Below are 23,130 nucleotides of genomic sequence, written 5' to 3'. Positions count from 1 at the left end.
AGTTTAGTTCCACCCCTGCTCCAACACACTGACCTGTAGGTTTCAAACAAGCCTGAAGGACTCAATTAGTTTGATCAGGTGTGTTTAATTAGAACTAAACTGTGCAGAGCTGCGGCCCTCCAGGAACTGAGTTTGACACCTGTGATGTACAGTATTGATGAGGAGTTCAGATCTCCTAATGAGAGGAGTTTATTCCTCCAGACACAGCAGAGGAGCAGATCAGCAGCTCAGTGAATGAAGAAGATGATGATGAAGATCGCCCTCTGCAGGACAGAAGAGCACATGATAACTCAGTCATAGTGTGTGTGTGTGTGTGTGTGTGTGCGTGCAGTGTTGTCCGTGGACAGTGCAGTGGATCACTGTGTGTGTGTGTGTGTGTGTTTGTTTTTATTACATGGTGGGGACCTCAGCATGATAGCACACTCACAAAGTGGGGACCAAAAACATAGTGGGGACCGATCGCCCGGTCCCCACTATGTTTTGCCTTTAAAAGACTCAGGGGGCGTTGCTGATATGCCTAGTGCAGTTTTTTTCACTGATCCCCACCTTGACCATTTACCTGAATTGAGTGTGTAAGTGTGTGTCGGCGCACTGCTCTATAGCGGTCCTGTAGTCGGATGGCGGTACTGCACCCTGACACACACTTGACGCAGTTCACACACTCTGCCTACTGCACATGCGCAATCTCATAAATGAATCCGACTTTAATCAACTTAATTAAGATCTATCATCAAATTATTCGAATTTTTGGGTAAGTTAGAATGTTTTTCACCATCATAATGTAATAAAATAGGTTATATGACAAATACTTATGTTGCATATTTTGACAGTTATCAGGTATAGTTAATTAAATGTTTTAACGAATTTCCTGGGTGTTTTAATCGATGTTGTTTCAAATTACGTATTAATATAACACTGATAAGACACAAACTACAGTTCGGTATGTAATTTAACTTGTTTACACGAGTAAAAGTTACTCGCGCTAATGTGCTAACGTGCTAACTGCCCGGTGCTACGTTAGTCAGAGGCCGGGGTGGAGTGCATGAGCCGCGGTCAGACAGTCACCAATCACCGGGCGGCTAAATGGATCGACGGAGGATAAAACCATTAAAAGATGCGGAGAAACACATCACCAGCTCCACTGACAAGACCCATTCACTGGAAACCGAATATATAGAAGGTTACTAAGGTATGTTTTCATAGTTCTTGTATCGTACTTTTTAAATGGTTAATTGCTTTAAACATTTAACGTTAATCCTGAAATAACACTATTATATACTATTTATACGTTAATGTAATAATATAGAGGTTATAATTAAAATGTGGGGCTATCTGGTCCTAGAAATGTACTTAATTTATTGTTCTATGACGTGTAGAAACGTTTTATTTTAGATAAATAATTATAATAAACTCCAACTTAGTGTAAAACATATATAAAAGTACATAATTGTTCACTGTGTGTGTTTTATTTATTTATTTGCTGTCAACTGGTAGCCTTTTACAATAAGGTTAAATTAGTTAATGCTGGTTAATGCATTTACTAACATGAACAATACATAATACTTTATTACAGTATTTGTTCATGTTGTTTAACTTTAGTTAATGAAAATAAAGTTGTTCATTACTAGTTAAACACGCACAATGCATTAATTATTGCAATGCATTATTACTGGTACAAGCATGAATTTAGATTTGAATGATGCATTAGTAAATGTTAAACTATGATTAATAAATGCTGTACATGCATTGTTCATTACTAGGTCATGTTAGTAAGTACATTAACTAATAAAACCTGATTGTAAAGTGTGACCTGTAAACAATTGAAGTGGAAAAAAAGTTCTTTAAAACTGTCCTAAGAAAGAAGAACAGGTGTTCAATAGTATTAGAACAACATTGTTGAAAGGTTCTGATCCACTTCAAAAGGTTTACTGTATTTATAATTCACACACAGAGAGGATGCTAATGTGAGGTTTTTGTAGTTTTTGAACCCTACACATTAAATGTTTTAGGTCAGAGTTTGCGTTGTCCACATTTATTAAAGGAAGTTTTGTGGTTGAGTACAAATGATAGAGCTTGTGGAAGCAAAGCATAGATGAGATATTAATAAAAATACTCTCTTTATGTTTGACTTTATATGGTAAAACAAGAACAGGTGGTTAAGTGTTTTCCCCATTCAAATGTACATGTATATATTATATTCATTCTGTTTGTATTCATGCCATAGTTTAGCTTTTTATTGCTATGAGAGGGCATAATTAAAATGTTGCTTGCTCTTTTCTCTTAGTTTTGCAGCATTGATGCCGATCATGAGGACGATCTGCACCCTAACTGCACTGTCAATAAGATCGTTGTTCAGAGAAAACCTCATTCGTGCCTTTTTGCAATCAGGGATATTTTCTTTGGAGAGGAAATAACGTTTGACTGTGATTGGCCTTGGAGAAAGGTTTGACATTTTGATCACTTAATACATGAATCCTTAATACATTCAGTAAAGCTAAGAGTTTTTTAATGTTAATATAGATTAAGGGTAAATCTGTTCAAAAATAAAGAGTTTGCATCATCCTTAAGAGATAATGAAATCAATCTCTTAATATCTTCTTCTTGTCTTAATGGGTAAAAAAGTTTAATTAATTGGGTAATGCTTTACTTTAAAGGGGGGTTCATAAGACTTAAGTCATGAAAGCTTTATAGTCATGACATGACTTATATAACAAAGCTGTTTTTAAATAGCTTTCATTGAAGGATGCCCATATGACTGCAGAAGAAAACTGCTCCGACAACTCTCTGATGAGGTATGTTTATTAGTATTATTATTATTATTATTATTATTATTATTAGTAGTAGTAGATGTTGTTGCTGTAGTAGTGCATTTAATTGTAATTATTTAACTTAGTGTGTGTCCTAATTTATGAACATATGCAATAGTGTAACATTGTGGGGACCAGAGGCATGTTAGAGAAGCTGTGAAACACACTTAGTCCTGAATACACACACAGTACGGTCTGACATAGTGGGGACCAGGAGCCCTGAGTACTACTGTCTAATTATTATTTTTTGTTTTTTATATTTAGCTTTCATTGAAGTATGATCATATGACGAGAAGAAGAGAACTGCTCTGCTCCAGTAGGAGACCCACAACCCTCTGATGAGGTGTGTTTAAATTTAATGATAATAATAATTATTATTATTAGTAGTAGTAGAAGTAGTAGTAGTTGTTGTTGTTGTAGTAGTAGTGCATTTAATTATAATTATTTAACTTAATCAAAATCTAGAAATGAAACAGAGTGTGTGTCCTAATTGGTGAATGTATGCAATAGTGTAACATTGTGGGGACCAGAGGCATGTTAGAGAAGCTGAGAAACACACTTAGTCCTGAATACACACACAGTACGGTCTGACATAGTGGGGACCGGAACCCTTGAGTACTGCTGTCTAACTAATATATATTTTTTTATTTTCAGCTTATATTGAAAGATGACCATATGACAGAGGAAGAGAACTGCTCTGCTCCAGTACGTGACCCACAACTCTGATGAGGTGTGTTTAATGTTGTTGTTATTATTATTATTATTATTAGTAGTAGTAGTTGTAGTAGTTGTTGTAGTAGTAGTGCATTTAATTGTAATTATTTATCTTAATCAAAATCTAGAAATGAAACAGAGTGTGTGTCCTAATTGGTGAACCCATGCACTAGTGTAACATTGTGGGGAGCAGAGGCATGTTAGAGAAGCTGTGAAACACACACAGTACGGTCTGACATAGTGGGGACAGGAACCCTTGAGTACTGCTGTCTAACTAATATATATATATTTTTATATTCAGGTTTGCTGAAGTATGACCGTATGACAGAAGGAGAGAACAGCTCTGCTCCAGTACGAGACCCACAACTCTGATGAGGTGTGTTTATTAATATTGTTGTTGTTGTTGTTGTTGTTGTTGTTATTATTATTATTATTATTATTATTACTAGTTGTTGTAGTAGTAGTAGTGCATTTAATTGTAATTATTTAACTTAATCAAAATATAGAAATGAAACAGAGTGTGTGTCCTAATTGGTGAACATATGCACTGACATTGTGGGGACCAGAGGCATGTTAGAGAAGCTGTAAAACACACTTAGTCCTGAATACACACACAGTACGGTCTGACATAGTGGGGACCGCGACCCTTGAGTACTGCTGTCTAACTAATATATATATTTTTTATTTTCAGCTTATATTGAAGGATGACCATATGACAGGGGAAGAGAACTGCTCTGCTCCAGTACGAGACTCACAACTCTCTGATGAGGTGTGTTTAATGTTGTTGTTATTATTTTTATTATTAGTAGTAGTAGTAGTTGTAGTAGTTGTTCTTGTAGTAGTATTAGTGCATTTAATTGTAATTATTTAACTTAATGAAAATCTAGAAATGAAACAGAGTGTGTGTCCTAATTTTTGAATGTATGCACTAGTGTAACATTGTGGGGACCAGAGGCATGTTAGAGAAGCTGTGAAACACACTTAGTCCTGAATACACACAGTAATGTCTGACGTAGTGGAGACCGGGACCCTTGAGTACTACTGTCTAACTAAAATATATATATATATATATTTTTTTTTTTCAGCTTTTATTGAAGGATGACCATATGACAGAGGAAGAGAACTGCTCTGCTCCAGTAGGAGACCCACAACTCTGATGAGGTGTGTTTATAATAATAATAATAACAATTATTTTTATTATTATTATTATTATAATTATTATTATTAGTTGTAGTAGTGATAGTAGTTGTTGTTGTAGTAGTGGTGTATTTAATTGTAATTATTTAACTTAATCAAAATATAGAAATGAAACAGAGTGTGTGTCCTAATTGGTGAACATATGCACTGACATTGTGGGGACCAGAGGCATGTTAGAGAAGCTGTGAAACACACTTAGTCCTGAATACACACACAGTAAGGTCTGACATAGTGGGGACCGGGACCCTTGAGTACTGCTGTCTAACTAATATATATTTTTTTGTTTTTTTTATTCAGCTTTGATTGAAGGATGACCATATGACAGGGGAAGAGAACTGCTCTGCTCTAGTACGTGACCCACAACTCTCTGATGAGGTGTGTTTAATGTTGTTGTTATTATTTTTATTAGTAGTAGTAGTTGTAGTAGTTGTTGTTGTAGTAGTAGTAGTGCATTTAATTGTAATTATTTAACTTAATCAAAATATATAAATGAAACAGAGTGTGTGTCCTAATGTATGAATGTATGCACTAGTGTAACATTGTGGGGACCAGAGGCATGTTAGAGAAGCTGTGAAACACACTTAGTCCTGAATACACACACAGTACGGTCTGACATAGTGGGGACCGGAACCCTTGAGTACTGCTGTCTAACTAATATATATATATATATATATATATATATATATATATATATATTTTTTTTTTTTTTCTTTTCAGCTTTTATTGAAGGATGACCATATGACAGAGGAAGAGAACTGCTCTGCTCCAGTAGGAGACCCACAACTCTGATGAGGTGTGTTTAAATTTAATAATAATAACAATTATTATTATTATTATTATTATTATTATTAATATTATTAGTTGTAGTAGTAATAGTAGTTGTTGTTGTAGTAGTGGTGTATTTAATTGTAATTATTTAACTTAATCAAAATATAGAAATGAAACAGAGTGTGTGTCCTAATTGGTGAACATATGCACTGACATTGTGGGGACCAGAGGCATGTTAGAGAAGCTGTGAAACACACTTAGTCCTGAATACACACACAGTACGGTCTGACATAGTGGGGACCGCGACCCTTGAGTACTGCTGTCTAACTAATATATATTTTTTTATATTCAGCTTATATTGAAGGATGACCATATGACAGGGGAAGAGAACTGCTCTGCTCCAGCACGTGACTCACAACTCTGTTATTGCATATCAGATTTAACGAACCGTTTACTACGGATTTCATGTAATTTTGATAACTGTCCATTAATCAGATGTCATCACGCTGCTGTGCCGTCAGCCAATCGTTGTATTGCTGATAATGATTTTGAGGATCGATAGATCTGTCACAACACACAGTCACAACACCTCTCAGATCAGTTTAATCTGATTCGCAAACTTTTTTGAAGAACCAAATTAGCCTAAGATGAGTTATCAAGATTAAAAGATCCAGGATCTGTAATATAATCTTAGATTATTTAAGCGAGGTCCGAAGAACAGACCCCTGGACCCTTGAGTACTACTGTCTAAATTATATTTTTCAAAATAAAAATTATAAATTATATATAAAAATATATAAAATAATTTTTTATAAAATATTTATAAAATTATATATAAAATATATATTTTTAATGATATACAGTTGAAGTCAGAATTATTAGCCCCCTTGTTTATTTCTTGTACTAAATTTCTGTTTAATGGAAAGCAGATTTTTTAAACACATTTCTAATCATAACAGTGTTAATAACTCATCTCTAATAACTGATTTATTTTCTCTTTGCCATGATGACAGTAAAAATTATTTGACTAGATATTTTTCAAGACACTTCTATACAGCTTAAAGTGACATTTAAAGGCTTCACTAAGTTAATTAGGGTAACTAGGCAAGTTATTGGAGGGATAATAATATTGACCTTAAAATGGTTCATAAAAAATTAAAACTGCTTTTATTCTAGCTGAAATAAAACAAATAAGACTTTCTCCAGAAGAAAAAAATATCATCAGACATACTATGAAAAAATTCCCTGCTCTGTTACACATCATTTGGGAAATATTTGTAAAAAAGTTTTAAAAAGGTGGGCTGACTTCAACTGTATATACTTTCATATATATATATATATATATATATATATATATATACATACAGTTGAAGTATTAATTATTAGACCCCTTGGAATTTTTCTCTTCTTTTTTAAATATTTCCTAAACGATGTTTAACAGAGCAAGGAAATTTTCACAGTGTGTCTGATAATATTTTTTTCTTCTGGAGAAAGTCTTATTTGTTTTATTTTGACTAGAATAAAAACAGTTTACATTTTTTTTAAACACCGTTAAGGGACAAAATTATTAGCCTCTTTAAGCTATATTTTTTTCTCGATAATCTACAGAACAAACCATCGTTATACAATAACTTGACTAATTACCCTAACCTGCCTAGTTAACCTAATTACCCTAGTGAAGCCTTTAAATGTCACTTTAAGCTGTATAGAAGTGTCTTAAAGAATATCTAGTCTAATATTATTTACTGTCGTCATGGCAAAGAGAAAATAAGTCAATTATTAGAAATGATTATTAGAAATAGTTATTAAAACTATTATGTTTAGAAATGTGTTGAAAAAAATCTTCTCTCCGTTAAACAGAAATTGGGGAAATAATAAACAAGCTGTCTAATAATTCAGGGGGGCTAATAATTCTGACTTCAACTGTATATGAAGAGTTTCATTGCAGAACGAGATATATCCATTTAAAAAAATGTTGGTAATTTTGACATTATTTTTCAGGACATCAACAGTCAAGTTCATTCACAATTTCTGTACATTAAACTATAACTTGAGCTCAGTGAAGGCCAGGAACACAATATTTTCAAATCCAGGATATTTTTTATTTAATTTTATGTCTATAATTAAGTAAAAAAAAACATGCCAAAATGCTACATATTAATCCAACCCACATTGTCAAACATGGAATAATATATGCAAAGATTGATTAATAATAATAAGATTCTAAGTTAGATTTGGCCAGAATGTACACAACATAACATAACATAACTTTTTTTTTTTTTTTTTTGCAAAACGCTACATCCACCTTAGGCTATATTATACTACATTAATACCATTACCAAAAGCTAGTGAATCAATGTTTTGTTTGATAAGTAAGATTAAGTTAGTTAGATAAATGACCTTTAGCTTGGTACAGAAAGAGTGGGGGGCGGCTCCTTCCACACCGCTGCAGAAAACCAAACCTGTATGATTAGAGCGGGCGGAGCTGAGTCCGTGACACAAACTTGCCTCGCTATGTCATATTTAATGAATTATTTCACTGTAATAATAATAATAGCTTATTTATTTGGTTGTGAAAAAGCTAAACCGTTTTCTCCATAACAACATGTGCCCTTTAAGTTCCTTTATAATAAATCTACAACAACAAGAATTAATTTTAAATAATAGGTGCAACCACATAAATAAATCTTCAGATAGGCTACTCAGCTACATTTAAGAAATTATTTAAAAAATAAACTTATAAGGGACACTTGCAGACAGGTATCTTGTGATGGGGAGTAGGAAAAAAGGCGCTCCTAGGCCTTCTCTTGACATCAGCGGAGACTCGTTCCCTGCTGCATTTGTGTATTGTTGACGCAGAAGTATCTTATTCTGGTCCACTTTTGTGGCCTTTTTATTATTTTTTTTGTGAAATTGAAGACTTCATCTTCTATCGCTAAATCAATGAGCAAACTCTGAGCACTTCACCGGCGATGACTCTCTTCCCAGGGGATGCTGAGCTCGCGCCGCATCCTGAACGCTCTCTAACTGTTATATCGCACTTTGTAAAGAAACTGGTCTGACGGATATTGCGTTTTGTGAAAAAAAAAACGTTTTGTACTTGGCCTAAAATGTGCATTCTTAAATGTTATTAATGGCAGCAATTCACACATAGATTAAGGTACATCTGAACAGTGATTTCCAATAATAAAATCCAAATGTCAAAAAATGCCGTTTATCGCATTTTGCAACCTAACTCTTCATATGTATGTGTGTGTTATGACTGTATGACTGCAGAAGAGAACTGCTCTGTTCCCACAACTCAGTGTTTCTGGGACTTGAAAACAGACGCTCAGAAGATTTTAAAGGGTGGAATCTTGATCAAATCGTGGGTTTACACACAAACATGTAGTACAGTGCCAGATTTTCTGGATGTTATATACACATTTGTATTTGCAAACATATACCATATTGTTTTAAATGATGTATTTTTGTGTGGGTTTTTACATTCAGAGAAAGTTACAGTGGATCGTGATTTTGGAGGAGGTGAAGTCCAATCTAAAAGGTAAAAATATTATTTATTTATCTGATCAGAATTTTTCTTTTTTCAGAATGTTAATTTTTATCATGATATGTATGTGCTGTGTTTGAAAACTATTTTTAAGCTACCATCACACGCTTTTACCCATTAAAAAGAACAACACAAAATCAAATAAATATTTTGGTAAGCTTTATGCAGAGAAGTCAACTCTCAGACTTGATTTTTACTTTCAGAGTCCACTCAAGTATCATCACCATGGTACAGTGTCTGTGAAGATAGTAATGCAGACCCAGCATTCACAAAAAAGAGAGGTATGATCATTAAAGTTAATTTGTGACTGACTTGTGTTATTGTACAAGTCCAAATGCACAAGCTCATTTACATAACATGTAGGGTAAAACAGGACAGAAGCACATTACTTCTATGATGATTTCAGTACAGTTGCACTTGATGTCTCATTTCATGTTAGTTAAACAATATTGCTAAATACTTTGGAAAAATATACTAATTGCATATCTGGTTACACTTTATTTTGATAATTTACTTTACTACTACTACTACTACTACTAACTACAAGTAACTGCAACTACTTGTCAACTAACAGCCATTAGACTGTCTGTTAGAATCAACACTGCTAATGCTCTACTAAATTTATTTAAGAGTTAGTCATATTGTACTAATTTTGAGCCTAACTTAGTCTGCTGTACTATTTACTGAGACCAATGAGAGTCAGTTTTATTGAGGTAACCTTAACTGTCAGCTAATACTCTACACTCTAAAAGTAATAAAAATAAGTAATAATAATTAAATTAGCAGTTTTTCATAATTTGTGATTCATGTTTTTATGAAATCTGTTTGTTTCTGCTTTTGAATTGCATTATGGGATCTTGATCTTTCTTCCAACAACTTTTAATCTTAAAAAGTAAAAAAAAAGTGACTTTTTGTTTGGGTTGTTGTTGTATATTATGCTACAGAAACCTTGTAATAAACTGCCGGTACATTTTCTGTTATTCTAAAGACTTATTTATCTCTATATATTATTTCTTATACATTACATTATTTCAAACTACTAAAATGTCAGTAAAAGTCACTTTGTTAAACTGTAGAGTTGAATTTTCAACATCAAAAGTGCACAGAGCAGAGATCAACATCCCATAATGCAATTCACCACCACACACAAAAAAAAACACTTCATCAGATGAGCGTTAGTCTTATTGAACATTCTAACAGTATGCAAATACATAATACTTTACGGTGAGATAATTAACGTAGTTGCAGAGTTACGCATAGTTAGAAGAATGTCTAAACTGGACTATGGAATAAAGTGTAACCCCATTAACCAGTTTTGAAGTTAATAGGAAGTATTTTTTAATCCATCTCCATCTTAAGTATTTTTAATAATAGGCAAGACATATTTTTCTAGCATTTTCTATCACAATATTAAACTAACATAACAGCACATGTTGTAAAAATGACTGAACATTTATGCAACTAAAACCACTTTTTTATATTTTAACCACCCATAGGTCCCATAAAGAGAAGATCCTGGAGCAAACAGGAAGTACATGCTGTGGTGAAAGCTGAACCATTGGCTCTAAAAACCAGAGATTGGTCAGCTTTGGATTTTTATATTAAAAACTGAATCTCGACTCTTTAGAAAAAAAAAAATCTGAATAACACTTTCATAGTAACTACACACTATACATCATTAGTTTAGCACTAACTCTACATTAATAGACTTTAGGAAGCAGTTTATAAATACAGCTTCAAACGCTGTATTCTTGACTTGACTTAATTGTATTTTCATGCTTTGTTACTGATTCATTTTCATTACTTCATTATGTATTGCATTATTTACAAACTATTTGTATATAAGAGTAGTTGGTGGTTTTTAAGATAATTCAGAATGAGTTATTAAATGATTAATAAACTATTCAAATGAACATTTATACATGTTATATTCAGGCATATAGTAATTGTAACCATGTGTGTTAGTAAATGCTATAATAACACAACTTCATGCAGTTTTGTGACCTAAGGGATTATAATCCCTTATAAATGACAATTTAGGGCTCAGTATCTAATGAACAATAAATCTTTGCAATCTTATTAAAAAAAATTCTGTAAAGTCTAAACATTACAAAATAAAAATACAACATCATTTCAAAACAACACAATTAACAATATGGCAATATTCATTTCAGTGTTTCTGTGATGTTTGCACTGTACAGTAATTTTATATTTTGATAAGATTGCTAATATTTATTTTTCATTAGATAGTTTCATTTGTGTATCTTGAAATTAATGAAAAAAAAAAAAAAAAAATTATATATATATATATATATATATATATATATATATATATATATATCTTCTTTGGCCTTAGTCCCGTATGATTGCGGGGTCGGCTCTTTTTGGAACAAGTCCTCCAGTTTTAGACTTGTCCATATGATAAAGACTTTTTTTACACCTTCCGGCCAGCCTGTCATATGGGCCTGTCACACTCATACACTAGGGACAATTTAGCCTTCCCAATTCACCTTTAGCATGTCTTTGGACTGTGCCTTTGCACCCGGAGGAAACCCACACGAATGCAGGGAGAACATGCAAACTTCTCACAGAAATGCCAACTGAGCCGAGGTTCAAACCAGTGACCCAGCGACCTTCTTGCTGTGAGGCGACAGCACTACCTACCGCGCCACTGCTTCACCATATATATATATATATATAAAGCTATAAATCACTCTGCCTTTTAATTTATTTCTTTTTTTCTGTGTAGAATATAGATGAGATTTTAATTGTCATTTATAAGGGATTTATAAAGCATCAATAGTCCTCACTTTACATTAGCTCACAAAACTGCATGAAGTTGAGTTCATAAAGCATTTATTATTAGAAAGAGTAACCATTACTATATGCCTGATTAATAAGATATATAAATGTTGGGTAACACTATAATAACTGCACACAATGAATTATTTATGAAACATTAGCAAATAGTTAGTTGAACGTTTGTTAAGCATTAACGCTACATTAATAGACATTAGTAAGCAGTTTATAAATTATATTTATAAATATAAATTACAAATATTATTGACTTATAAGCACAATTATAATGTGCTTAATGATTGTTTTCATACTTGGTAAATAATGCAATACTTAATTTAGTAATGAAAAGTACATCATTAACAAACCAGATATTTAAAAGTAGTTGGTGTTTTTTTTTTTAGATAATTCAAAATGTGCAAGTAAATGATTAATAAACTATTAAAAATAACATTGATAATTCTTATTATTCAGGCATATAATAAGTTGTTTAGTATGTTAATAAATGCTTTATGAACTCAACTTCATGCAGTTTTGTGATCTAATCTAAAGCGAGGGCTATTCATGCTTTATAAATCCATTATAAATGACAATATAAGGCTCAGTTACATTATATACAGGAAAAAAATGACTATTAATTTCTACTTATTACAAGATGCTCAAATGAAACTGTATCAAATGAAAAGTAAATCATTGCAATCTTGTCTAAATATAAAATTGCTTTACACGTAATGTATTGTTAAATTATTATGTTGTTGTTTTATCAAATGATGTTGTATTTCGACACTCCTGTTATTCAGCAATGTTTAAAATTTACAGTAATTGTATTTGTTTAGGTACGATTGCAAATACTTATTGTTTATTTGATACTGAGCCTGGCAACGCAGTGGCGCAGTAGGTAGTGCTGTCACCTCACAGCAAGAAGGTCGCTGGTTCGAGCCCTGGCTGGGTCAGTTGGCGTTTCTGTGTAAAGTTTGCATGTTCTTCCTGTGTTGGTGTGGGTGCTCCTACATGCGGTACAGGTGAATTGGGTAGCCTAAAATGGTCCGTAGTAAATGAGCGTGAATGAGTGTGTATGTGTATGGATGTGTCTCAGGGATGGGTTGCAGCTGGAAGGGCATCCGCTGCATAAAAACGTGCTGGATAAGTTGGTGGTTCAATCCGCTGTTGCGACCCCAGATTAATAAAGAGAGAAAACCAAAATGAAAATAAATGAATAAATGAATGATTCTGAGCCTTTAATTGTCATTTATAAGGGATTTATAAAGCATCAATATTCCTCACTTTAGATTAGATCACAAAACTGCATGAAGTTGAGTTCATAAAGCATTAATTAACATGCAGAAAAACGTATTATATGCAGGGCTCCAAACCGGTTCAAGGAACAGAAATGAAAAACAGAATCAAATGACATTTTTCAGGAACAGAAACGAAAACCGAAAAAAAAAGATCAACTTTAATCGTTCTGAACAGAAATGTTTACAGTTAAACGGTTAATAATGTTATTTTATTGTTCTTTTTATTATATGAATTTGGGAGACAAAAAGCATTAATTTAAAGCATGTGAACAAATGCGACGGTGACGCTCGTTTTTATATAAACTATAAATGTTTGCCGTGATGCGTATTTAGGCCTATGCCAGTCTATAAAAAAATAATGTAGCTTAAAACACTTTAAAATTTTAGAGAACGTAATACAGTTTGCACAACCAATGTTTGGTCTTAATAACCTGCCCATAATTAAACGTCATGTAGCCTACTTTTTGATTACTTGACCAGCGGATTAATGGCAGCACCAGTGGATAAACGAGATCTGAGCATAACAGGTATGACCAGTATGTGCATAACCAATATGCAAAGTCAAGAGAGTGCACGACTCCATAGGGTAACGTAGCCTAAACTGCGCACACTTGATTATGTAATGTGTGAAATCGTGAACGCATCTCAAAGAGCAAAGCATAACTTATTAAATGCCCATGCTTAATCGGTCATCGATAAGGTCTATCGGTTTTAAAGGGTTACCGACAATAAATCAATCGAGTGATCGTTAGCATCCCTAGTTTAATCAATGAATGTGTTAAATTTAATATTTATATTAAAGATGAATAAGGCAAGAATATGATAATGATACTTTTTAGATTTTTACACCTACAAAAATATCTTGTGGTAGTGCACTTGTTTAATAAAAATCTTTGTAAATAGGTTATCTGTAAAAAACGCAATTAGAGCCAATGACATGTAGAAGTAGTGTTGCCTAAACGGCTATTAAATTTCTAATAAAATTAAAACCAAAGTATAACTCATTGCATTTTTCGTTTGATAAAAATATACAGAAACTAAATAAAATCATAAGGATGCTAGTTTGTAATTTATGATAATAATAATAAAATGACATGCTTAGACTATAAGCTTAACGGCTATACGCTGCCAAAAGGCCATTAATAAATATTATTTTACTTTGTACTGGATTATAATGTATATTTTACAATAAAAACTAAATATAGCATGTCTTACTGTCATTTAAAACAAGTAATTCAAAATACAGATCAGAAGTGTAGACCTGCAGTGGGTAAACTGTATACAGGGGGTGTTGGTCAATCAATAGCCTACAGCACATAATTGAACTAATTATGATGCTAACTGTATTTTAGCTCTTAATATAGGCCTACGATATATTTTCTGGTGTTTAATTTTGCATGAGCAAATAGCAGTATAAACTAAAGTAAATTTTTTTAAAAGATTATCATTTACCCTACCTGCAGCACATGTGAGAGGTGGATCTGCAGCAAATTCACTTACACACTAGGCTATATCTATTTAATTTATAACAATGTAAACTTGACTTCGCAGGCCGTTCATCTTTGAACACAAAAGGCATTTTTAAGTGTCCTAACTTGACTGCTGCTGCATAATGGGATGTTTCTTTACAAAACTGTAAAAGTGCGCTTTAGCATGTCAAAATGAAAGCAAACGTTCAAAAGAGTTCTGTGTTTTGTCAATTTTACTAATATTAATAATAATGGATATAATAAATTTAAATAATAATTGCACTGTGCAGTGTACTAAATATTTTTATTAGGCTACATAACTGAAAAACTATTTCATAACAATTTTCATAATTTTTATTGCTATTTCATATTATACAACATCTAAATGTAGCGCCGGGCCTGCGCTCGATACCAAGGAGTGGGGCTGTGTGTAGCACCTTTAAACAGCGTGTCAATCAATAACCAAAAGCAAGTTTATATTATAAATATGTCTTATAATAATGATACTTATTGAAAATTCATTTAATCTTAGATTTTTTAGTTGCACCATTAAAAAACAGAGCACTCTAGAGTCCTGCAATACTTTGTAATTAAATAAAGTTTTTTTTTTGCTTTTTTCTAGAAAACTGTTTTCGGAATATTTTGTCTATTAAGCAACGCAAGAACAGAACCGAAAAAATATAAATTCTGCTTAGAGTGAACCGATTGGATTTTCTTTTTTTTCTTTTTTTTTTTTTAGCCCTGATTATATGCCTGAATAGTAAATGTATAAATTTACTCATTCTTAATGATCCTAAAAAACACCAATTATTCTTAGACAGTTTGTAAATAATGTAATACTTCATTTAGTAATGAAAAATGAATTATAAACAAAGTATGAAAACACAAAAATTGAGCACATTACACATGCTTATAAGTCAACAATAGAGTATCTAGCTGTGTTTATAAACTGCTTACTATTAATGTAGAGTTAATGCTTAACAAATGATGTCTATTTGGAGTTTTGGTTGCTTGGTTATATGATGAAGGTCTCTGTGCATTTGTGGGGTTCAGTTCTTTATAAATATATTTTTAAATATTTTTAATGTTTTTTTTTTTTTTCAAATAGTTAAAATACGACAGAAACAGAAATAGAACATACTGGTGGGTTTTAAGAGTTTACCCAAAAATGCACATTATATTATTAATTACTTGCCCTCATCTCACTCTAATCCCCTGAGACCTTCATTCATCTTCAGACTCAAAGGAAGATAACTTAGATGAAGTGCAAGAACTCCTCATCCTCCATAGACAGCAAGGGATTGAAACAATATGAAGGAGAGGAATTAATAACAGAATCTTCATTTTGGGGTGAACTAACCGTTTAATATTGTTTGCTATTGCACTTAACTAAATGTGTATACAGACATGGAAGAGTTATGTGGAAGCTTGTTATACCCAATGAGAACTGCTTTTAGACATGCAAGAGAGTTTCATGGATTTTGTGTTTACTGTTTTTTTGTGTTTAAAGGTTTTGTGGAAATTATTTATAATAAATATAACATTTATTAAATCTATTCTGGACCATTTCCTGATTGGATCTTGAGGTTCCTTCTGTATTCAAATTACATTTTTTATAAACTGACCTGCTCTTCAAATGAAAATTCTAAAGCAGTTTACTGTCAAATTACTTGATTGAGGTTTAAAATTTAATATTAGTAAGGGTGCTGATCTGATCCCCATGTTGCCTAAAAACCGGTAATGTGTGTGTAGATCTGGTCCTTACTTTGACTCAAAACCAGTGATGTGTGTGTAGATCTGGTCCTTACTTTGACTCAATACCGGTAATGTGTGTGTAGACCTGGTCCTTACTTTGACTCAATACCGGTAATGTGTGTGTAGACCTGGTCCTTACTTTGACTCAATACCGGTAATGTGTGTGTAGATCTGGTCCTTACTTTGACTCAATACCGGTAATGTGTGTGTAGACCTGGTCCTTACTTTGACTCAATACCGGTAATGTGTGTGTAGATCTGGTCCTTACTTTGACTCAATATCAGTAATGTGTGTGTAGATCCGGTCCTTACTTTGACTCAATACCGGTAATGTGTGTGTAGATCTGGTCCCTACTTTGACTCAATACCAGTAATGTGTGTGTAGATCCGGTCCCTACTTTGACTCAATACCAGTAATGTGTGTGTAGACCTGGTCCCTACTTTGACTCAATACTGGTAATGTGTATCTGGAACTGGTCCTTACTTTGTCTCAAAATCAGTAAAGTGTGTGTAGAATTGGTCCCCACTTTGTCTAAAAATCGGTTGTGTATGTGGCGGACCCCACTTCTACACAAAACCTGAAATGTCCCCACAAGTGACCACTGTGTCAGGTCTAAAAAAAAATTTGCGGAATATGCAAAATCTGAAGTGATTTTATGAAATAGTTTGTGTTTTTGTGTGGCAAACTATTTTTTTTATGTCTCTAACATCATCAGAAAGGGTGGTCCCCATTACGTAACCACCGTGACAGGTGACCCCCACAATGCACAAAAACAAGTATGTGTGTGTGTGTGTGTGTGTGTGTGTGTGTGTGTGTGTGTGTGTGTGTGTGTGTGTAGTGTTGTCAGTGGACTGTGCAGTGGATCACTGTGTGTGTGTGTGTGTGTGTGTGTGTGTGTGTGTGTAGTGTTGTCAGTGGACTGTGCAGTGGATCGGTCGGTGACTGTGCGCTGGGCTCCTGCTCTCGGATTCTCCCAGACTCTGGATCCGGGCCGGGCTCTGCTGGGGAACTGCGCCCCGATACACACACAATCACACACACTGCTGTTCCGAACCTCGCTGGAGCGCTGTGGGTTCATCAGACAGGTGTGTGTAGGACACACAGACGTTGTTCAGACAAACACACACACACACACAAACTCTCTCTCTCTCTCTCTGCTGTAGGTGAGTGCGGACAGTGAGAGCTTCTCCAGTGTGCTGATCTACGACCCGCGGCCCGACCTGCCCTTCATCTCACAGCCGGTGCAGTGCACTTACCCCAGGTGACCGCAGCGTGTGTGTGCAGGAGAGGGTATTATAGATGTGTGTGTGTGTGTGTGTGTGTGTGTGTGTGTGTGTGTGTGTGTGTGTGTGTGTGTGTGCTTCAGGATTGTGGAGGAACTCATTAACCCTCAGAACCTGCAGTCCAACACCCTGAGCAGCGTCAGTCTGTAGGGTTCAGTTGGGTTTAAATTTCAACATTAAGTTTAACAACAGTTAGTAACTGTGTGTGTGTGTGTGTGTGTGTGTGTGTGTGTGTGTGTGTGTGTGTGTGTGTTCTGCTCAGGTCAGTGAGTCCGCTGGCGTCCGCTGCTGATGTTGGACCGCAGCAGCTCCTCTTCCTCCTGCAGATGATGAGTGGTCAGTGCTGGTCAGATGTGCTGCTCCTCCGCTGGACTCTGCTGATGTTTCTGTTCTGCAGGAGACTTCAGCGCCGCCGCCTCGTCCCTCCGCTTCCCCCTGGGCTCCAGGATCCCCATCAGAGCCGCGGTGCAGTCTGGAGGCCCCGGACCCCTGAGGCTGTTCATAGAGAGCTGTGTGACGGCCCCTGATGCGGAGCTGAGCCGCAGCGCCACCGTCCAGCCGGTCATCAGCAACAGCGGGTCAGTCAGTGAGTGTGTGTGTGTGTGTGTGTGTTCAGGTTACACACAAACCTGCTCCCTATTGTTGGTGTTATTAATATTGTAACCAGAATTTAACAGGAAAGACACACTGAGATAAAAAACCTCCTTTACCAGAGCATCCTGGCCCAGATTACACACACACACACACACACACACACACGGGTCTAACACAACAGACAATGAACGGTTAACATGAGTCTCCCGCTGTACAAGATGACTCCTGCTCTGTTTGCATCATTTACTCTGTTGGTTAGTGCTGGTCTCTAGTACTGCAGTGTACCTGATTCCTGCTTCCCCACACCTGCAGATGTAGACTGTTTTAGCTCAGAGTCTGTGATGATGTCATTGATTTAATAAGATGTGATGTTTAATCTGCTCTCTCTGCCCTCTTGTGGCCGCAGCAGGCAGTGCAGTAGTGTTCCTGTGACTGTAACTGTTGCATTTACAATGGAGGATTATTTGAGTTTTGCTTGTTTAACTTGGGCTTTTAGCCATACTGAGTGTGTGTGTGCGTGTGTGCGTGTGTGCGTGTGTGCGTGTGTGCGTGTGTGCGTGTGTGCGTGTGTGCGTGTGTGCGTGTGTGCGTGCGTGCGTGTAGGTGTCTGCTGCTGGGTAACTCCAGTTTCGCGCCCCGCCGCCGGCCGGATGAGCTGCTCTTGTCTCTGCAGGCGTCTGCTCTCACTGTGGGACAGAAGGTCAGTCTGAGGTGCAGAGGTCATGACGTCTGTGGGGACGCGTCTCAGGTGTGTGTGTGTGTGTGTGTGTGTGTGTGTGTGTGTGTGTGTGTGTGTGTGTGTGTGTGTGTGTGTGTGTGTGTGTGTGTGTGTGTGTGCGCAGATCTTCCTCCACTGTGAGCTGAAGGCATGGGTTGACCAGAGCCTGGATGTCCATGGGAAAGCCTGCCAGTACATGCAGACGCAGCACAGGTCACACACACACACACACACACACACACACATGTATGAAATTACACACTTTATTTTTGTAATTGTGTGTGTGTGTGCGCGTGCAGATGGGTGCTCCTGGATGATCCAGCCCAGAGTTATGCCTGTTCCTGCTGTGACTCCACCTGCACACCGAGAGACACTGAAGGTGTGTGTGTGTGTGTGTGTGTGTGTGTGTGTGGTCTGCCACTGGTAAGGTTGTGCAGTTGTGTGTTTACACTGGTCTTCTGTACAGGTGTATCCGCACGCAGAGTTGTGGGTCCGTTTATAATCGTAGATGAGAGCGGCGCATCACTGGACACACACTCCAGCCCTGAACACGGTGTGTGTGCTCACAAAACAACTGTGTGTGTGCGCTGTTCCCTGCTGCTCCATTTGACTTTTCAGGGTGTGTGTGTGTGTGTGTGTGTGTGTGTGTGTGTGTGTGTGTGTGTGTGTGTGTGTGTGTGTGCAGGTCTGAGAAAGGCTCCGGTGTGGGTGCTGGTGTTGTCAGTGTCTGCTGCTCTGATCATCATCACCGCTGTTCTGGCCTTCAGCTATTACCTGTGCTTCTGGAGAGGAGGACGCCTCGGCTACCGACCCAGCAGAGACCTGCTCAGCAAATACTGACCCAACAGAGACCCGCTGACCCAGTCTTACAATAAACATTCAGAATTAATCTCTCATGATTCTGTCAGTGCTGTTTTCTGTTCTGCCGTGTGTGTGTGTGTGTGTGTGTGTGTGAGGCTCGTGGCCATCCCGGCGCACACGTACTGACCTGACTCTGGGTGATTCAAATGTATATGAGACCCTTTCTCTGCGGATGCTGTAGCGCCTCCTGGTGGATGCAGCTGATCTGTCATCAGTACTGTGATGTGGAGCCCACAGTGCTCATCTCTAGTGGAGGGCTGTGATTGGTCGTCTGGCTGACGGTGAGCTGAAAGGTGTGTGAGTGCTGCTGTTTAACTCTGTCATCATCATGAATATTCATCACTCTCTGTCTCTGTCAGGCTGGAGTGTGCTTCTATTGGCCGTCAGCTGCTGGAGGCGTGTCCACAGTTAATTGGCTCTTCATCCTCAGCCTGTCTGGTTTCCATGGAGACGCAGGGGTCTATTGTGAAGGTCTAGGTGAGAATGTGCACTTCTGTCCAAGCTGCTTTTGTTCATCACACACACACACACACACACACACACACACACACACACACAGAACACACACACTCAAACTGAGCAGCTAAAGGGGATCATCTTTATAGCAGGACACTACTGTCGCCTCACTGCACTCAGGTCACTGGCTCAAGTCTGGGCTGGGTCAGTGTGTGTTTCTGTGTGGAGTTTGCATGTTCTCCCAGTGTTGGTGTGGGTTTCCTCCGGGTGCTCCGGTTACAGTCCAAACACATGCGCTATAGGGGAACTGATCAACTACACTGGCCGTAGTGTGTGAGTGAGTGTGTATGGGTGTTTCCCAGTACTGGGTTGCAGCTGGAAGGGCATCCGCTGTATAAAACGTATGCTGGAATAGTTGGTGGTTCATTCCACTGAGGCGACCCCTGATGAATAAGGGACTGAGCTGAAGGAGAGTGACTGACTGAATGTGTTCAGCGCTGGAGCTGGGTGACGGGAGCGCTGCATGGCTGCAGTGAGGATCCGCTTTCTCCACAGCAGCAGTGACGCAGACACACGAGCGAGAATAATCTCAGCTAAAGTGAAGATAAACCGCAAACACAGACAGAACACATCACAGATCATGTCCAGACCGGCACAACTCCAGTCAGACAGCAGCTCCGCCAGGCTGCAGGGCCGCGTGTGATTGGCTGGATGACTGCTGTAGATGGGGATTATGGGTGCTGCGCTGGGGATTATGGGAAACTGAGTTCAGAGTGAGGCTATCAGTGATCTGCAACTCCTGATTCAAAAGGCATTGCTGAACTGCATTGTGGGTCCGTCAGCGCCGCTTCAGTGGCATCGCTCGCTGCAGAATTTCAGAATTTGTTAATGTTCCAATCACCAACAGAAGCGCCAGCCAATCAGACTGCTTTATGCAAATACCCCAGCTCAGGCAGTCGCTGATTGCAGTCTAATTTCACTGGCTGACGCAGCTGTGATGATCACGCCAGCCCTAACTTTAGACACGCCCTCTGTCCAGTGTTGACCTGACACCCTGTGTGAATGGAGCGTAATAGAGCCCTCTGGTGGTCAGCAGGAGGAAACACTGCTGAGATTTGGTTTAATCATCTGTGTTCACACTTCACAAGTGAAAATACATGAGGACGTGTTCACACTGCAGAGGTGTGTATGATGCTGCTGCCGCTCCATCCTGTCATCTAGTGATGCTGTATGAGAGACTCGAGGAGCAGAAGGCCAGAAAACACACACACACACATACACACACACGCAGAGTGAGAGTGTTTGCTTGTGAGAGTGTTTGCTTCCATTCATTTTGCTGCTTAGTCCCTTAATTCATCAGGGGTTGCCACAGCAGAATGAACCGCCAATTATCCCAGCATGTTTTTTACACGTGCACTGCTGTACAGTGGAGTTATAGTTACCTGTGTGCGCTGGTGATGAAGATGATGATGATGAAGCTCCGCTTCTCCAGCAGATGTTGAGTCTCGTCCTCGTCTCCATCTACTGTTAGTGCAAACACACACGAGCGTCTCTGAGAGGATCTGGAATGTTGATCTAGTGGATTACGGAGGATTATTACGCCTCTTAAACTCTGCTTACAGCCGGCTCACGTCCACTACACACTGAGGAGAGTCATTACTTACTCAAGCCCGTCACAACCGCTGTGTGTTCAGCTGACTCAGCTTAATCTGATAATGATGCAGATCATCACGGGTGACTCGCATACTCACAGCAGATCATCACTGACTCTCCCGCCGCTTATTCTCTATTCATCAGGGCTCGCCACAGCGGAATGAACCGCCAACTATTCCAGCATATGTTTTACACAGCAAATGCCCTTACAGCTGCAACCCTGCTCTGGGAAACACCTATACACACTCATTCACACTCGCACACTACAGCCAGTTTAGTTGATCAGTTCCCCTACAGCACATGTGTTTACACTGGTCGTAGTGTATGGGTGTTTCCCAGTGCAGGGTTGCGGCTGGAGGGGTATCTGCTAAGTAAAACGAATGCTGGAATAGTTGGTGGTTCATTCTGCTGTGGTTAGGGTTAAATGTCGCTGTAGTTCAGCAAACTCTTGTAAACTGGATTGAGCTGTTCTAGAGTGAGGACTGATTTGGTGAACTGTTCTCCTCCTTCAGCTCTATAATGTGGAAAGGCGGAGATCATCACGCTGCTCCATCTCTACAGTCTCCTGAGCCCTTGCTGGAGGAATCATCTGAGTGTTCGGTGTGACTGAAAGATGTTTAACGTGTGTGTGTGTGTGTGTGTGTGTGTGTGTGTGTGTGTGTGTGTTGTAACATTGTGAATCTGTTGTTTATTGCATAAATAAAAACAGCACACTTCAGCACGCTTCATCCGTAAGAGTCCTCCTCCTCCAATCCTCTGAGTTTCTGTGAGTGTGGAACAAAAGTAGACGCTTTACAGAATGTACAGGCTGCTGGCGGTCATTAGTCCTACAGTGTGAGCCGCTGCTGTTCAGGGCCTTGATCTGGTCTACAGTCAGTTCTGCTGAGAACACACACACACACCGCTACAGGCACTCATCAGGGTCCCTGGATAGGGAGCACACTTCAGAGTAACCTTGGAGGTGAATGAGCGGAGCCTTGAGGAATAATGAAGAGTCACTCTGAGGCCGACAGACAGACAGACAGACAGGCAGACAGACAGACAGCACACTTGCCTCAAACCCTCTTCAGAAAATGGCCTCTGCAGAGTATAGGTGTGTGCGTGCGCGTGTGCGTGTGCGCCCATGGTAAGCTGTGATTTGGCCCAGCCGCTGGTCTGAGAACAGAGTCTTTTTGAAATCTAATGTCGCGTTTTCTTTGTTTAATTGCTGA

The 23,130-nt window shown here is 37.7% G+C and overlaps 1 protein-coding gene and 1 long non-coding RNA gene across 10 annotated transcripts in view; both read left to right on the top strand.

Moving 5' to 3' along the window:
• The window catches only part of LOC137489883 (zona pellucida sperm-binding protein 3), a 25,252-nt gene extending 2,615 nt beyond the window's left edge, over nt 1–22,637 (top strand). For 2 of the 7 annotated variants that reach the window (XM_087254708.1, XM_087254706.1), the window contains 11 exons: nt 17,261–17,439; nt 17,518–17,615; nt 17,900–17,973; nt 18,035–18,215; nt 18,835–18,931; nt 19,074–19,162; nt 19,249–19,328; nt 19,416–19,502; nt 19,635–20,091; nt 20,170–20,287; nt 22,432–22,637. In XM_087254708.1, coding sequence (XP_087110834.1) covers nt 17,261–17,439; nt 17,518–17,615; nt 17,900–17,973; nt 18,035–18,215; nt 18,835–18,931; nt 19,074–19,162; nt 19,249–19,328; nt 19,416–19,502; nt 19,635–19,789 — 1,040 coding nt within the window. In that variant the 3' untranslated portion in view covers nt 19,790–20,091; nt 20,170–20,287; nt 22,432–22,637. Of the gene's footprint in view, nt 1–337; nt 378–17,192; nt 17,440–17,517; nt 17,616–17,899; nt 17,974–18,034; nt 18,216–18,834; nt 18,932–19,073; nt 19,163–19,248; nt 19,329–19,415; nt 19,503–19,634; nt 20,104–20,169; nt 20,288–22,431 lie in introns of those variants that run through there. The other 5 variants (XM_087254710.1, XM_087254707.1, XM_087254711.1 and 2 more) reach the window with 4 other exon arrangements.
• LOC147844571 (uncharacterized) lies at nt 639–11,313 on the top strand. Of its 3 annotated transcripts, XR_015492236.1 has the most exons (14): nt 639–751; nt 1,022–1,189; nt 2,285–2,443; nt 2,731–2,792; nt 3,072–3,150; nt 3,462–3,537; nt 3,823–3,897; nt 4,213–4,290; nt 4,607–4,682; nt 5,016–5,093; nt 5,436–5,511; nt 8,979–9,030; nt 9,240–9,317; nt 10,533–11,313. It is a non-coding gene; the product is annotated as an uncharacterized LOC147844571 (long non-coding RNA). The 3 variants fall into 3 exon arrangements; XR_015492237.1 differs by lacking the exons at nt 8,979–9,030; nt 9,240–9,317; nt 10,533–11,313 and adding an exon at nt 5,839–5,973; XR_015492238.1 differs by lacking the exons at nt 8,979–9,030; nt 9,240–9,317; nt 10,533–11,313 and having other exon boundaries at nt 3,104–3,150; nt 5,436–5,512.
• Nucleotides 22,638–23,130: the final 493 nt, after the last annotated feature.

This window comes from Danio rerio, chromosome 5 (assembly GCF_052040795.2).
Source record: "Danio rerio strain M-AB ecotype USA chromosome 5, GRCz13ab, whole genome shotgun sequence".
NCBI classification, from domain to species: Eukaryota; Metazoa; Chordata; class Actinopteri; order Cypriniformes; family Danionidae; genus Danio; species Danio rerio.
Note: the sequence above shows the minus strand (reverse complement) of the source record. Positions and strands in the feature narration are given on the sequence as shown.